At 25.3% G+C, this 19,010-nt stretch overlaps 3 protein-coding genes across 3 annotated transcripts; 2 read left to right on the plus strand and 1 right to left on the minus strand.

Moving 5' to 3' along the window:
• Positions 1-4,505: 4,505 nt before the first annotated feature.
• On the plus strand, positions 4,506-5,159 carry OCT59_027047 (uncharacterized protein; the record flags this gene model as incomplete). The annotated part of the gene is made up of 1 exon (XM_025332575.2): positions 4,506-5,159. One exon carries the CDS (start codon positions 4,506-4,508, stop codon positions 5,157-5,159), a length of 654 nt encoding a protein of 217 aa, XP_025170126.2.
• Positions 5,160-5,310: 151 nt separating this feature from the next.
• Positions 5,311-6,103, plus strand: OCT59_027048 (uncharacterized protein; the record flags this gene model as incomplete). Its single annotated transcript, XM_066136677.1, has 1 exon — positions 5,311-6,103. One exon carries the CDS (start codon positions 5,311-5,313, stop codon positions 6,010-6,012), a length of 702 nt encoding a protein of 233 aa, XP_065993142.1. The 3' UTR covers positions 6,013-6,103.
• Positions 6,104-7,410: 1,307 nt separating this feature from the next.
• Positions 7,411-9,021, minus strand: OCT59_027049 (uncharacterized protein; the record flags this gene model as incomplete). The annotated part of the gene is made up of 1 exon (XM_025327664.1): positions 7,411-9,021. One exon carries the CDS (start codon positions 9,019-9,021, stop codon positions 7,411-7,413), a length of 1,611 nt encoding a protein of 536 aa, XP_025170127.1.
• Between the last annotated feature and the right edge of the window lie 9,989 nt (positions 9,022-19,010).

The following is a 19,010-nucleotide window of genomic DNA, read 5'->3' on the forward strand; positions in this document are numbered from 1 at the left end:
ATAATTGAAAACTTTGTATTATTATTCAGGACAATACATTGAAAATATTTTGAATTTATTTATCCACCTGGAGCGAAAATCTGTTTAGCAAATCTCACAGAATTCCGGTGTCTTTCAGATACTTGTTCAGAATTTTTTATCAATCATTAAACATAAAATTTACTTATACTACTTCAGATGGATTAAAAGAATTAATTTCTTCACAAAATAATCTAAAAAGTATACTTTTTGAATCTTCATTGTTACAAAAATCGGTGATATTGTAAAAGCTATATTCCCCTCATTAATTAAATTTTCTTTATCATTAACCGAATTAATGTTGTATACCTTTATCATTTATAACTAAGTTTAAAAATTTACAAGTACTTAAATTTTTTTAAAAGCCGATTCATTTTATGACTTTGATCAGTTACAATACATTCATTTTTCAAAATTGAAAATTTTGAAATTTTAGATTCATTCCCAAAAGTAGAAATTTTTATTAGATTTTTAGAAATTAATGGAAAAAATTTAATAGAATTAAATATACCTAAAAATCCCGATAATTCATTAAATTCGGTAATAGCTAAATTTTGTCCAAACTTATCCATAATCTTTGAAGTGGATGAATTTGAAACTTTTAAAATTAATCCTAAATAATTGTCAAGATTTAGAAATATTCAGATTTGAATATATTATTGGATATTTTAATATTAAAACCTTCTTTAATGTTTTGACAAAAATATGCAATAAAAAATTTTTATGAATTGGGGTTGTCTTTGAAAGTTTCTTTTTAACATTTGAAAAGATTTGTGAAGAATTAGAATAATTTTTTACAAATTGGAAAGATCGTATACCAAAAAAATCACTTTCAACAGTTATTAGTACATGAAAATAATGATTGAAAAATATAAGAAAATGGGTATTATTAGGGAATTTAAAACTACAAAGTATATAGAAACTTAATATAGTTGATTTCTTTTTATATTGCAAATAACAAAAAAAATTAAAATTTCCTCATTGAGAATTCTAAATATTCTTAAACCTTTTAATAATAATAATTATTATATTTTTTTATTTTTTATAAAAACGAGAGTTACAAGTTACAACATCATACTTTGAAATTTAATTTAAAAGTGAAAATAGTTTTTTTTTCTGCTAGTTATATTTCTTCAATAATTAAAAGTGAATTTTAATATTTCTTTTAAAATGATTTATAACTCCTTCGATTTTCACGTTATGTTCTACACGACTTTGAATAAACATTTTTACGTGATATTCAATACAAAATAGCACAAAAAAATCTAAAAATATGTAAAATAAAATAATGCTTGCTCTTGGCCAGATGTATGGTAAATTAACCTACAACTGTTTCTCCTGAACACCACGTAGAGGTGGCAAGCTTCGTTCAGGGAAAAAAAAGAAACCACTTACCTGTAATTTTATACAACCAGTTTATAATTAATATGATTAAAAAAAATAATAATATTTAGGTTGTTAAGAACAAAAATTTGAGCAGAGACGTTCGGACATATAGATATATAATATAACAACATTCACAACTTGACCAATTCTATATGTAAACTGTGTTTTTTTAGTTATGTTCTGGCCCCAGATACTACTACTTATGCGCAAGAACATCAAAACAACAAGAAAGACAAGAAAGAAAATTATAAAGACGTAAAAATCAAAACAAATAAAAAAAATGCACAAGCGCATCAGAACAAGAAAGAAATTATTTTTGTAAAATCAAAAATAAGCTTTCTCATCCCCCCATCTAATTATTTGGTTTACATATATACACAATACGTACTATGTACATACATACATAAAATACGTACGTATATATACGTAATGTGGGAAAGTCGATCGAGCAATAAACACAGGTTTCTCTACTCAAATTTCATTAAAAATTTGTTTAAGTATGGTTTTAACTTTTAACGGGTTTTTTCAACTTTTTCAACGTGGCGTCGGTCGGTTTTAAAATGTGATACGGAGTTGGTTGTACCTTACCTCTTACCATACTTAACAAAAAAAAATTAAAAGAAAAAGAAACCGAGAAAGAGAAAAGAAAGAGGGTTAAAGTGAATAAAGAGAAAATAGCTATTTTATGTATTTTAATCATGTATTACTTAAATCATGATGAATCATGATGATAATGAGTAACGTCATTATATACATGACGACCATGACGTCATATTTTATCAAAACCAATTTGATTCTGTGTAACTTAAATTATTTTCAAAAATTATCACGTTATTAAGAATATACTTAATTAAGATGACGTTACATTTTTTATTATGTAAGCGAAAGAAAATTATAAACAATAACAGTAATTTCCGGTAGCAAAATTTTTTTTTATAAAAACATCATACAGATTGCAAAATCATCTACGTGATACTATACAGGACTAGATAGACTCCTCCTACAAAGTTTAAAACATCGATCTTCTGTATTACCGATAATGTACCGAATACCGATGATGTAAATTGTTTGGTTCCTGCACAATGTAAACAAAGCCTTCTCTAACAACAATAACGACAAAAATCGCAATTTAAATTAATAACAGGATTAAGTTGGTCAAATATTAGCTGACATCTTTGATTTTATGGCAAACCCTGAGCAACATTGTGATGAATTATCCATTTTATTGAAAGACTCTGTGGAACGGAGCCCGTTTTTTAAATGGACTTCCACTCGTAACATTTCTATCACTACCGATCGGTTAATTTAATCTGTCATACCTGATCCCAACAGGCTTAAAATACAGTATATACTATCTTTGCATCATAGTTGCGTCGTCAAATCCTCATGTCTTCCTAATTAACCTCACTAATGATATATATCAAAATATTTGGAAACTACATTGTGAATTATTCAAACAATGGAATCTTTACTCTACATCTCCAAGCGCTGCTTCAGACAACGCCAAAATGCACATCAAAACGCGTTTCAGCACCAAATTTACGCTGAAATATTAACACTTTTCAATATTACTCTCCATCCGATCCTCCATCTAATCCACTTTAATTACAATTCTGGATTCAGTGGTCGCCAAATAATTTTTTACATAATAGCTCTTGGTTACGTTTTTTGAACTCTTCTTTCAATTATTTTTCTGCCTCCCGTAATTTTTTGGTCACCATCTGTAAATAAATTTACAATAGAGACTGTTGTGTCATTTCGATTTTCATTTTCGAAGGGTGGGATTGTCAATATGGTGAACGGTGGTCTAAAAGAATGTAGTCTTGCTTATGTCCGTCGTTAGTGTAGTTATTTTTAGACTTATTTTCTTTGACTACTCTTCCTGTATAACAAACAAACAAACAAATAAATAAAATAAGTTGGTGTGTTGTCACGTTCCTTCTAATATTCAACCTAACGCGGATCAAAAGCGAAAATCTTAAAATATTTACTGCGTAAAATAAGAAAATAAGAATTTTTAACTACATTACGTTACTGTAAAATTTTCAAGAAAAATAAATGCACAGTATGCAGTTCATAATCAGGAACTTTTTTTATTGTATAATCAGTTCTGTTTCAAATAATACCCTAAATGTCCTGATTTAAAGATTCTTTTATGCACATCCGGAACGTGTAATCTTCTTAGTGGCATCACACTTTTCAAAAAAGAAAAATCATGCTCTTATGGGATTATTGGGATATCGGTCTACCGGATATTACTGTGGGGTTCGGCATGATGACCATTTTAAGTACTATATATAGTAAATTTTTGACCATTTCTAGTAAATTTAGGCGCATAAATATTCAATTAGTGCGACCCCCTGATTATGTAATCAAATTGAAGGCTGACTTAAAAGTTTTAATCACAGAATCTGGAACGATAAACAATAAGAACAATATCAGTAATTATATCATTGAAATTGTTTGGAGGCACAAAAGGACCCGACTCCAAATTTTCATAAAAATTTGTCAAAATGTTCCAGAAACTTTTAAGGATAAATATTTTTCAAGAAAAGAAATGGAAAATTTGCTTGAGTTGAAAGATATAATTAACTACTTATAATTAATTAATACTGTTTCTTTTTTTTTTATTGTTTTCATTCGTAATATTTGAAAATTATTAAATTCATTTTATTTATTATAAAAAATTTTAATCAAACCAAGATTTTAAAACTTTAAAACAATTATTACCTGTTACATTTTCAGATTTCCGATCGGCAGTTTTACAATAATCACAGTAAAAAATTTACAAACAAAAATTTGTTAATTAGTTTGTCCCAAAAGATACACATTATATTTCAAAATATCGATATTGGCATGTTTGTTAACAAGAAAAATCAAAAATAAATTAAGTAAGCTTTAAAATGTATTTTTTTTTTAGCACTGCGTCAGTTCATCAAAATTGCTGCGCCTCAAAATTTAGGTAAATTTATCCTGTTAAGTAATGATCTGCAAATCGTGACCTTATTACGCCCAATTATTAATTAACACGAATTGTACGACGGAATAACAACTCTGAAAATTATCGATCGTACACAAATACTTTTTTCTCTTCGCTTACAATGTCTTGTTCAAAAATATTTTCAGGAGATTTACCTGAGATAACATATTATATTATAAAAAATTTTCAAAATGATTTTTCAACTTTATATTCATGTATTCTAGTTAACAGATTATGGTGTCGTTTAGCAATTCCATTATTATGGGAAAATCCTTTTTCAATTACTAATAGACGGGTCAATAATATTGGAGACCATAAATTTATTGAAATATACTTATATAATTTAAATAGTGATTTAAAATCGAAATTAAATGAATATAAAATTAATGATAATTTATTACCTTCAAACACACTTTTCAATTATCCTAATTTTATAAAATATTTGAATACATCGAATATTATTCAATCTATTAAAAAGTGGACTGCTGTAAAAGTTATTAAAGATTTAGATTCAGAATCTGAATTTAGAAGATTAATTCAAACATCCCTATTTAAAGTGTTTATTGAAAATGAAGTAAAATTACATACCCTTGAAATTGAAGTCTTCTCTAGTTCAAATTATAATTCCTATAATTATGATATATTGGAATTAATTTTACAAAATACAAATTTCATTCATAATATTATAAATTTAAAACCTTATATTTTTTCTGAAGAAGATAAACTAATGGAGAAATCTTGTATTACAAATAATTTATTTACATCAAAATCTTAAAAAGTTAACATTGGGTTGTGATGATTTTTCCTTATATCAATCATTATTATTATCTAAAGATTATAATTGTTCAAATACTTTAAATACTATCATATTATACCACATTAGAAGTATAAACAATTTAAATAAAATATTTGAACAATTAAATGTTATGGAATCCATTCATATCATTTATTGTCGATTTTTAAACAGTAGTTTTATTCAACAAATTATTAATTTGTCTAAACCTTTTAAATTAAAATCTTTATTTACATGTGGGGATTTAAAAAGTGAACTATTAATATTATTATTGCAAAAATCTGGTGATTATTTAGAGAATTTTAGGGATGACCTTAGTTGTTGTGATCAAAAATTATCAGAATTAATTATAAAATATTGTAAAAATCTCAAATTTCTTGATATTTTTACCACCACAAATCAGATTATTTACCAAATATTCAATTTGATTGAGAATATTAATTATCTTACTATTAATTGTGGAAAATATATTGGCAGCTCAATTTTATTACAAAATTTAGGACAAAACCTTCCTTCTAGATTAGAATATTTAAATTTAATTCTTCACATTAAAGCAAGTGATTTTGAAATATTCCTAAAAAATTCCCAAGATACTTTTATTAAGAAATTGTTAATTTCAAATTCAATGCTAAATGGTGATGATATTTTACCTTATATAAAAGAATATATTATGAAGGAGAAAAGGGTCAGGTATTTGACTTTTGAGGATATTGCAAATAATGAATTAATTAATTTAGATGATGAAGTGGAGGAATTTAAGTTACATAATATTATAGTCCAGAATTATAGTTATCTGTGTATCAACGAATATCAATTTATACAGGAACTTTATTAATTATTATAATTACGATTAAAAATGAGATTTAGAGGGTTATAAATCTACACATAATATAAAATTTACATTTTAAAGAACTATGACAGTTATTACATTATTTTTGTTCAATACGAAACAGTTGTTTGTTTCTTTTAATATGATACCTAAATTCACTTATAAATAATCATTTATATTCTTACTCTTCCATAGAAATTCATACTTGAATCTCAAAGAGTTAATAATAATGTGGCTAAATTACGTTACAAATCATCATAAATTCAGTGTCCTAATCATGTGAATTACGTGCGAGTTCCATGCAAATTCCATTTCCAAATTGTGCATTTTCCGTGCCCCTTCAACGGATTATTATGATACGCTATTTCTAAGGAAAAAAAATCGTATAAAAACATTATTAAAAACATATCGTTTTTTTACAGGGCTGAAGGACGATTTGGATTGGATTAATGTTTTTTTATTTTTATTTCTTTATTTCTCAAAGTACCGTATACATCCGAAATTAAGCACCTATTTTGACCGTAATTCTGGCCAGAAGATTATGAAGTATTCCAAGTAATTAAAAAATAAAAAAAAAATCAGTATTTATGCTTTTTGTTAATTAATTAATTAAACTTTTTACAAATAAAGTTTTAACTATGTTGAAGAAAACTAATTAAATATAAAATTGAGATACTTTTTTTTATTTTTTTTTATTTTTTTATTTTTTCATAATGTATAATTCAAGGTAGCTTATTTCAAAACTAAAATTATACCAAAATTTAAAAACTGATAAAAGTTATCCAGAGACGAAAAAAAGTGGACAATATGATTTATAACTTATATATATAAAGCCTAAATTCAGTTGCTTATTTTAGGCTTTATTATGAAAATTGCATGAAAATTTTAAACATTCAAATTTATAGAGTATCATGTGATTGCAATTAAGATTAACTAGTTTACATTCTTTTTAGGAAAGGTTAGTTATTTTATCCGTTTTTTCAAAGCTTTATAAGGAATCTGAAAAATAATTTTTTTAAAAAAATTGATGAATATTAAAATCGTACAGACATACAGTTTCAGAAGGCAACAAGATCCTAAAAATTATTATAGGCGAAAATTTTCATCATATATTTCATTTATTTGTAAAGAGCAAAAGATACATAATAAAGTGGGCATTTGATTTATTACATTTTGTAAAAAACAATTATTATACGTAATTTAGTAAATTTTCTTTCGCTATGTTCCAATTTTTATGTAACATAGGATATAAATTACATGTCAAAATTACTTTATCACAAAATATTAAATGTATAAAAATTCATGAATTACTTTATTATAAAATAATAAATTTATAAGCAATTATATTTAATACTACACTATTCCTATCTGATATTTTAAAATTACCACTCTAGTACTAAATAATTAATAATTCCGAGTAAATTCAGGAAAACTTACCATTAAGCTTTTATGACTTTGCACTTTAATATCATACAACTTAAATTCCTCCACTTCATCTTTCAATGAAACCAATTCCTTATAGTCATAGTTTCCATAATCTGATGTACTTTCAAAGGAATCTATAATAGCCAAATATTTTACTCTTTTCTTTTTCATAATATATTTTTTTATACAAGATAAAATATCTTGACCTTCTAAATTTTTGATCAACAATTTCTTAATAAAAGTATCTTGAGAATTTTTCAAGAATACTTCAAAATCACTCAATTTAATGTGAAGACACAAATCTAAATATTCTAATTTAAAAGGAAGAATTTGTCCTAAATTTTGTAATACAATTGAATTATATTCAATATAATTTTTCCAATCTGTTATCTTAATTGTAAGATAATTAAGACTTTGTTTCAAATTTTCAATCAGATTGAATAATAAATAAATAATCCGATTTTCAAATTTTTCAAATTTACTTAAATTAAGTAATTTAATATTTTTACAATATTTTATAATTGATTCAAATAATTGTTCATTTTGAATTACAAATTCACTCCCAAAATTCTCTAAATATCCACCACATTTTTGTAATAATAATTGAAATGATGATTCATCAATTATCTCACTTATAATTAAAGATTTTAATTTAAATGGTCTATTTAAATTAGTAATTTGTTGAATAAAGCTAGTATTTAAGGGATGACAATAAATGAGATGAACAGATTCTAAAACTTTTAATTGATCAAATATTTTATCTAAATTGATTATACGTTTAAACTTAACTCCATATAATGTGATAGTATTTAAAGTGTTTGAACAATTATAATCTTTTGTTAATAATAATGACTGATATAAAAAAAAGTCATTAGCCTTTAAAGAAATTACTTTAAGATTTTGATGTAAATTAATTAATTTTAATATATTATTTTTAATTATCATATTTTTATTAGGACCACTAGAAAAACTATTACAAATATAAAGGTTTAAATTTTTAACATTGTGAATAAAATTTGGATTTTGTAAAATTAATAATAAAATATCATTCAAATAATAATCCAAATTATAAAAGATCTCAATTTCAAAAGTATTTAAATTTGTCTCATTATTAATAAATAGTTTAAATAATGACATTTGAATTAATCTTTCAAAATCATCATTCTCAATTAAACATCTTTTTTCAGGTTTTAAAGTTTTAATAATATTTTTATACCACTCATGAGTAGAAAATTTAATCTCAAATGTATTCAAATATTTTATAAAACTAGGATAATTGAAAAGTGTATTTGAAGGAAATAAATTATCCTCAATTCCATATTCATTTAATTTTGTATTTAAATCTTCATTTAAATTATGTAAATAAATTTCAATAAAGTTATATTTTTTTGTTTCTGAACTACAAAAAAAATATTTCACATTCGGAGGATTTGAAAATGGATTTTCCCATAATAATGGAATTGTTAAACGACACCATAATCTGTTAACTAAAATACATGAATATAAAGTTGAAAAATCATTTTTAAAATACTTTAAAATATCATATGTTAATTCTGGTAATTCTCCCGAGAATATTTTTGAACAAGACATAGTGGAGAGCAAAAGAAAAAGTATTTGTAAAACTATTGTGTCAGCCGCCGGATAAATTTAATTAATTTTTAGAACGGCAAATACATAAAAAGGTAACAATCATGAAAAAAATGTGTAGTGCTGATCTCTTGTTACCTATTTATATATTTTCCCGATAATAGTCGTACAAGTCGTACAATTCATGTCAATTAATAGTAACAATTGTGACGTAAAAAAATGCTGATCCGCATGTGATCGATAGAATTTCTATAAGTATATAGCTATGCCGTTCAATCCGTTCATCAATTTAAATAATAATTGTTTGTTGTCAGAGCAAGATTTTTTTTTTAAAAAAAAAGGTTCTCTTTGTATACTGATATGAAAATTTTTTACAATCAATTTGTTATTTAATTATTATAGTATTTATTGAGTTCATCTAATAATTCAGTAAGAAGATCAATATCTTGTCGTAACATTCTATGATTTATACTAATTTATTTATTTTATATATTTGGTTCAAATATTATGTCACACTTTATTGAAATTTATTTACATAATTTAAATGATTATGATATGGAATTAGTTATGATTATTTCCTTCAATACATTATTTAATTTTCCTAGTTTTATTAAATGTGTTTAGATACCCATCACCCCTACTGACCGATAATAATATCCAACAACAGATAACTATAGTTTGTTAAATTTAATATATGAATATATACGAAATTTCATCCAAAAGATAGGCTGGCTTTTAGACGCAGTAAAATTACTCGATAAGATTACTTGATTTCAAATCTGCAAAATAAATAGCAACTGAGGCAGAAAAATAAAACAACATTACTGATTCACATTTCACTACACTCTGCCTCATATTTTTTTATCTCCCTCGATGCTTTTACTGATTACTATCAGTGCATCACGTATTTCACGCATCACGGGATCAGTTCTCGGTATCTGTGATCTGATAAAAGTCACACTTTATTAAAGAGTCACAAATCCACAAGAAATTTTGTTAACTACCACCTAAAACTTAAAAGAAAAAAAAATGAAATTTAGTCTTGAAAGAAATGAAAAAGAAACAAGAATTACTAAGATATCAACCTCAATTTTCAAAGAAAATCAGTGGAATCTAAAAAAAAAAAGAAGAGCTGCTGAAACCTAAAAAGAAAGAAAAAATATGAAGGGTTTATTTTTTTAAAATTAGTTTAATATACCATTCAAAAGGACTTTTATTTGGAAATTATAGCGATGCAAGTTATTTTACATGTGCTTGATGGTCATCAAAGTCTGGTAACTTTATGTTTTCAATATATTCCTTTCAATTTTTCTTAACAATTATCAAATTTCAGTCTTTTTTTAAGCGAAATTGTCACGTGTTAAATTATAACAATATCTTTGCAAGAAAAACTTTTAAAAGTCGTTGAATAAACCTAAAGTAATTCAAGATTATCAGCAGAAATTGTGACATCAATAAGACTATTTAACCAATAATAATTAACAATATAAAAATAATTTTTTTTTATTAATAAAATGGAAATAGATTACTTTAAAAATATAATTCTATTTTCTTTCTTTGCTCTTTTTATAGATAATGCATTTTTAAAATAATTTGAAGATAAAAGATAATGTTTACAATTTTTTTTAGAATCGACACTGCGGATTCGGTCGTTCGTGATCACGTGATGATTGACAATTTTTAGAAGATTGCTGAATGTAATAATATCCTTTCCTTTACCTAATCAAATAGTATAAGGTATGATTCATATTTGTGAATTTGTAAATTAAAAGAAAAAAAAAGCGAAAAAAGAAATTTCGTATATACGACAGAAAAATAAACTAATCCTAACTCAAAAAATGAAATGATATGAAATGAAATTTACTGATGAAAATAAAAAATAATATAAATGAATAAATATAAGTAACCAATTCTATCTATTGTTATATAATTCAATTTCAGCAAGATTTATATGGTTAAATGATTTATTTCAAGCAAGAAAAGGAAAATCGAAATAAAAATGGTTGATATATAGTATGTTAAATTCGTTAAGATGAATTTTAAGTTAATAAAATTATTATGCATTATCATGTCTTTTGATCATAAAAATAAATAAAATTATTAATTAAATTGCAAAAAAAATTACGTCTTTTCTGACTTAAAGTAAAAAAAGTAAAAATTACCATAATTAATATATATTTAACATTTATAATTTTTTTAATCGTGTAAGATTTTATTTATTTAAAAATCAAGCTGCAAGATATTACAGGCCAGTTTTAAGCCAAGTACGGTCCGACCAAAAATTTAATAATAATTATATAGGCCAAAAACGGATGTTGTGAAACTTTTTTTTTATTTCTAATTAGAAATGTAACTTGTCATTTTTTTACTTTCTATTTTTGTAGATTTCGGTTTCAAGTATAGAAAACAGAAATGTATGCATCAAGTATTGCAAAACTTTTTTTTTAATATATTAATTAGGAACGTTTATTAACGTTTCTTGTTGTTTTTTAGATTTTCAGGTTCGAAACACTGAAACACCATAACAGCAAGTTTTACAACACCTGTTGTGAAACTTAATTCTTATTTATATTTGTTTTCATTTTTTTTTAAAAAAAAGAAAACGATTACTAAATTTCCCGTTTCTCTTTACGAACTTTTATTTATTTATTTTATTATTAATATCATTCTTTAATTTTTCTCTAAAGTGTGAATTATCAAACACTTTATACGCCTATTTGTGACTTCCTGATGTTTATTTAAATAGAATCCATTGATTATTTATTAAAGCTATTTCTTGATAGGTGTATAATAAACATATATTCAATACATATAATACAATATACTGCAGTACACCTCAGATTTTTCGATTGATAAAATCGTTGCACTGTACAATAAATAAAAAATATCATGATAATCTCTGTAATAAATAAATGTATATTTTATTTAAAATATAAAAAGCAAATTTACAAGCGACTTTATATGAAAGTTTATTCCCATCTGATATTTTTAAATTGCTATATAACTGTAATTAATCAATTGCCCTCATAAACTTAGACACGCCAATCACTGAACTATAGAAATCTACAAATTCAATATTGTACAACCTAAAACTCTCCTTCTTTCAATAAAAACAATTCCTTACTACCAGTAGCCGTTTCACAATAAGATTCATTAATAGCCAAATACTTCACTCTTTTCTTTTTCATTATATATTTTTCTATGGAGGGTATCCATCCCTATAAAAAAAACTCTGGAAAAAACTCTGATAAATGTTCATTTTTCTAGTTTTCATTCCGAAGAAACTCAGACACGTGATCATTTTTCTAAAAAATTTTTTATAGGGCCTAATTTATGTAATAATGGATTAATAATTTCTTAATAAAAGTATTTTGAGAATTCTTTAGAAACAACTTTAAAATCCCTTCTCTTAATGAAATAAAGTTATAAACATGAATATTCTAATTTAGGAGGAACTAATTTTTTAATACTATTGAGCTACATTTAGTATCATGCTGTAAATGAATTGAAAGATAACTGAGATTTTGTTTAATATTTTCAATTAAATATAATATTTGATAAATAATCTGCCATAAAATTTAAGTAATTTGATTTTTTTTACAATATTTTATAATTAATTCAAATAATTATTGATTATTGGCAGAATATTTGTGGTGGTTCATAACTACTAGAATCAATCCCAAAATTTTTTAAATAATTACAAAATTTTTTGTAATAATAAATCTAATGATTCAATTTGTGAATATTTCACTTATAAATAATGATTTCAATTTGAAATGGTTTAGTTAAATTAATAATTTGTTGAGAAAAATTATTATTTAAGGAAGAACAATGAATGATATGAATAGATTCTAAAACATTTAATTGTTCAATTGCTTCATCCAGATTGTAAAAATCAACGTAATAAAAAATGATTGTATTTAAAGTATTTGAACAATTATATATATTTGATGATAATAATGATTTAAATAAAGATAAAAAACCTTTATTTATTAAAATTTTCTTGAGATTTTGATGTGATTGAATTACTTGTAATATGCGATTTTCAATTATCGTACATTCAACGCCAATGACAAATTATGTGTATTAAAATATTTTAAAAACTTAGGACAATTGAACAGTGTATTCAAATATAATGAATTAGTAATAATTTTATATAATCATTTGCGTAAGTATCAATAACATGATAAATTTTTTTTAGTTGAAAATGGATTTTCCCATAATAATGGAATCGCTAGGTGACACCATAATCTGTTAACTAAAATGCATGAATGTAAAGTTGAATTGAAAATATTCTATAATTTTTTATATTAGCTCGGGTAAATCTCCTGAAAATATTTTTGAACACGACATATTGTAATTGAAAGTGAAAGGGGAGGGAAGGGGAAGTATTAAATTGTTATTATTACGCTGATCTGAGTAAATTTATATTCATTTTTGGAGTGAGGCGCAGTTTTAATAAAACCATGGAAATTGTGGCTATACTAATTTCGCCCCGGGGGCTAAAAACTCTTTCCGCCGATCATCATATCCACAAATTTTAGGACGAATGAAAAGTGGAAGAGTGCAACAAGGCTTATGTAAAATTTATTTTAGAACCAGACAAATTCGTTTCGTGGCGATGCAACAAAATACAGCACATGGCTTGCCATAGGCGGCATGATCAAAAAGGAAATAAAAACTTTTTCGAGGAACCAATAATATTTTATTTTATTTTAAAAATTTAGACAATGACGGAAGCCATACAAGTAGGAACCAATAATATGGAAGATTGGTGCACTATCGGTTAGGCGACTTAGGCGTCACCATTTTTCGCATCATTTAAAAATCAATCATGAACATGATTGCAATCTTGCACTGGAAATTATTAATGGAGCGAGACCAAGTATTATATCAGGTACTCCCTTTGTATATAAGCAGTTAATGACACAATGTTTGGAGGCTGATTCAAAGAGACCTGCTGATATAGGTTGTCTTTATAATAAAATATTTGAAATAAGAAATATTTATTATCAAAATAGTTTAAAGAACCCATGTGATGAACTACCATTCCACAAGTGTAATATTAATTTATATCATTTTTTTTCGATCAAACAAAAGTAGAAGTTTTATAACAGATTATGGAAGCCGATAAATTACAAGTAAATTTTATAACTTTGAAAATTTATCATCATTAAAACCTAAAAATGCGACAGAACGTACTAAATCATATTATTTGTGTGTTATATTTAAAAATATTGAACTAATTTATAAATTCTTTTGATTCGACCAAAAATAGAGAAACAAAGAGGTATATAATTTATTATTATAACATGACATGATATAGTAAGTAGTATTCATTAAAATTATTGATACATTTATAGCGTTTCATAGTAAACCTTATGTTTTTAATTTTTCTGATAGTAGTAAGTATTAAAACATTTATTTTTTTTTAATGTGATTTTCTTATTAATTTTTTATTGAATTTAGATAATTCAAGCACATTAAAAAAAGTACAGAGCTGTTTTGAGGGTAATTAAATTAACTATTATATAATAATTTGTGTTATTTAAAAGTAACCATTTTTTAATAATTCGATTAGACCTTAGTGTAAATTTGACAAACAAATTTAAAAAAATAAAGATAAATTCCAAAAATGGTAAGAAATCGATTGTAATTTTAATGAAAAATTGAAAATTATTAATTGACTTAAATTTAATTATTTGTCTAGATAAGAAAATGAATTATTCCAACAAAGAAACAAATAATAATATAAATAATAATCATTATAACATGAACTTCTAAAGTAAGGTTTTATTCTAATATATATAATGAAGCAGTAATTAAATTTTATAATTAGTATGCATATTAATAGTCATACTTATTAATAATTATACTTTTTTCAAACAAATGATAATAGTGGAAGAAGGTAGGTATTTATTAAAATATATGGTATTGCATTATTACTGTACTGTACATGTAGTTTTTGATTAATTATTTAATTACTTCAGTTGATAGTATCTCGAGTAAAGATTTGACAAATGAACAGTATAATTACAGGTAAATTATTTTAACCAATATAAACTAATTATGTCATCTCATTGGATAGTAAAAAATAATCAAAAAATATAGTATAAAGTTGGTAATTGAATCTTTTTCAAGTTTAAAAAAAAAAAGATTATGTAGACATAATTAATTCAGAAGATCAAGATGAGTTGGAAATTCCTGATGGTAAATAAAAAGAGGGCTTATATTAAAGTATTGATTTTTACTAATAGATTATTTATATTGTTCAAACACTTAGTAAAATAATAGAAACTCTATTAGTCTGTGATTTGAAATATTAATGTTGAAGTTTTACATGATCGAAATTCCTATTTATATGAATAATTAACATATAAAATATAAATAATATAAATGTAAAAATATTTAAAATTTTATATGAAAATTATAAATTATAAATAATAAATAATAAATAAATAATTAAGATAATAAATATAATTAAAATTTATTCAATACCTCTAATATCTCTCATGAGATTTTTTTCTTTTGTTATCATTTCAATGTACTTGTACCACTGATGCATGAAGCTATTTAAAGTATGAACGACTGAATATCTTTGTATTGCATGATAAATATCATAGGCAGTAATACTTTCTATTTAATTTTTCTATACAATTAATTTTTCTTTTGAGTATCAAAATCTATGTTTAATTTTTTTTTTTTTTTATTACAAAGGAAAAATTTATTATAAAAGAAAAATATACAAAATTGAACTAATTTAGTTTAAATACAAGATCAAATAAAAACTAATAAAAACCTTGGTGACTTAAGAACATGTGTTCAAAAGAACTATCTACCATCATGCCTGCCCAAATACTTTCACATGCATAAAGCATCCTACTGGTATTTGTACATCCTTTGGTGACTAGCTCAAAGATATTTCTCTACAAAAAAAAATAATAAAACAAAAAAATAAAACAATTCTAAAACCTAAAAAAATCTAGTATATCCTAAATTAATTTATGTAAAACATCTAAAATTTCCACTAAGACCTTAGATCATGATGTTTTACGGGACTTATCTTCCTTCTGCATTTTATGTTTCTCAGATTTTGTCTCTTGTGGTTTCTTTTTAGAATTCTTAGAATTCTTTTGACTTTTATCAGTCTTTCAACTTCCTGAAGTTCTTTTCTGATCCTTGTTGGCATTATTGCCTAGAGTTCCGAATGGGACAGGTCAGGTCAGGTTAATTGATAAACCTGACCTGAAATTTTTTTTCAGGTCAGGTCAGGTCAGGTCATATCAGATTATCTGTTTGACCTGACCTGAACTGAAACCTGAAAATTTTCAGGATTTATATTAAAATATCAAAAAAAATGGTGCAAAACATTTGTTTTTGAAATATCACGATTCAGTTTTTTATATTAAAATCATATAAAAAGGTGAATCGCAATACTGCAACTAACTTTTTAAATATAAAATCAATGGCGGCGACCCTGTCGCCATGGTGACCCTAATCACGTGATTTTATACTATATTTTGATTGGTCAACTTTTTTTATTTTTGTTAAAAAATTTGCAACACTTTAATTCGCAAAAAGTTTTTGATTTTACACAATAAAATAATGATATACTGTATAGTTAAAAATCGTTTAATTAAAGTTTACTAATAGAGAAACATTGTAAAATTTATATTTTATTTTTAACAGAACTAGTAATTTTGATACACAAAAAAAAAATGACAACAACAGAGTTAAAAACAAAATCAAGATGAAAAACAAGACTCACAAAGAAAGTTGAAGAATTAAATGATAATGAAACCCATGAAATCAAAGAACAAACCCTATGACATTGAAAAGTAAAGCCTGCGAAGTCAAAGAGTGGCATAAAGTAAAAAAAATATAGTTAGTAAAGTATAATGTAAACAAGAACCTAAAGAATAAAAAAGAAAAAAAGAAAAAAATACTCAACGCGAAAAAAAGCTCATAATAAGGCTAAAGGATGAAACTTATAAAGTAAGTTAAAGAACAAAATAATAACAAAACCTGTGAAGTTAAAAGTAAAACGCGTCATATAGTGTTGAAGAGGAAGGAGTTAAAGAACGGCATAGAGAGTCAGTAAAGAACAAATTAAAAAACAAAGGCAAGAAAAAAAAGGATGTACCTTAATTGTAAAACTGGAAGAACCTAAAGACCTAAAAAAAAAAAGAAAAACAAAAAAAGCAAGAAAAGAATGAAAAAACATACCAAAAAAATGAAAAGGAAGGAAAAAAGGAAAGGAAAATAAAATCAAAAAAGAGAAAAGGGAAATAAAACGAAAAAAAAGTCAAAATTAAAACAAGTAATAGAGCTCTGAAACCTGACTCAACAGATCAGGTGACCTGACGAGTTGACCCAAAATATTCAGGTCAGGTCATCAAATTCATGACCTGATACGGGTCGGGTCAGTGCTGGTCAGTACCCGACCCGACCCATTGACCTGACATATATTTGGGTCAAATAAATTAAATAACGCCAAAACTTATAATGATTCCAGCGTTTTTACATGTAAAATCAAAAGAAAAATGCCAGAACTAATGATTCTGGCGTTTTTACATGTAAAATCAAAAAAAAATGCCGAAACTATCAGTTTTGGCATTTTTACATGTAAAATCAAAAGAAAAACACCAGAACTAATGATTCTGGCACTTTTACATGTAAAATCAAAAAAAAATGCTGAAACTATCAGTTTCGGCATTTTTACATGTAAAATCAAAAGGAAAAATGCCGGAACTAATGATTCTGGCATTTTTACATGTAAAATTGAAAAAAAAATGCCGAAACTATCAGTTTCGGCATTTTTACATGTAAAATCAAAAAGGAAAAATGCTGGAACTAATGATTCTGGTGTTTTTACATGTAAAATTGAAAAATAAATGCCAAAACTATCAGTTTCGGCATTTTTACATGTAAAATCAAAAGGAAAAATGCTGAAACAAATAGTTTTGGCATTTTATATAAAAACAAAAAGTAAAAAACGTTACAAAACATTTTTTTACAATATTTAATAATAAAACTTTGGGTAACCCAAGTTACCTGAAGTGACCTGAATACTTTTAGGTCAAATGGGTCGGGTCAGATCAGAACAGTTTACCCGACCCGACCTGACCTGAAAAAAAATTTCGGTTCGGGTTAACCAGGTAACCTGACCTGACCTGGCCCATTCAGAGCTCTAACAAGTAAAGCAATAATAAAGAGAAAAGGAAACAAAAAAAGGAGGGAAAAAGAATAACAAAAAAAGGGGGAAATAATAACAAATAACTGAAGACTGACATAATTGTAAATATTAATTGGCCAATCAAATTTGATCACATGATTTAGGGTCACACTGGCGATACGGGTCGCCAATGACTAAAGCTCTGAACAGTTCGGGCTAAACTGGGGAACCGATCCGAAACTGGCTCAAAATTCGGTTCAGTTCAGTTCGGGTATTAGAACTGAAAAACTGGCGGTTCGGTTCGGTTTAATCTGATTTTTATAAAAATGCAAAAAATCGAATAGCCGGCCATCTGGTGATCATATAAAGTCGACCAATATATTATTGGATTTCTCTCGACGAGATGCGTCGAATGGTGGTAAGATCATGTCTCTAGCATCGATAGATCACACGTTAATCCACGCTAAATGATTTATAAATAATTGGAATTAGAAGGCTATCTATCGGTGCTAGAGACATGATCTTAGCACCATTCGACGCGTCTCAGTGAGACGAATCCAATGAATATAAATTAGTTCGTGTACGACCACTGGATGGCGAATAATATCAAGTTTCGCATTTTTTTAAAATTTTCGAGCGTTAAAAATTAAAAATTCCGATACATGAATTTATTCGTCGTCCAATGGTCGTAAAATATGAATTAGGACTCATTAGATTCGTCTCGATGAGACGAGTCGAATGGTGGTAAGATCACGTCTCTAGCATCGACAAATAGCTTGCTAATGCCATTTTTTATAAATTATTTAGCGTGAATTAA

Source organism: Rhizophagus irregularis, chromosome 7 (assembly GCF_026210795.1).
Source record: "Rhizophagus irregularis chromosome 7, complete sequence".
In the NCBI taxonomy this organism is placed as follows: Eukaryota; Fungi; Glomeromycota; class Glomeromycetes; order Glomerales; family Glomeraceae; genus Rhizophagus; species Rhizophagus irregularis.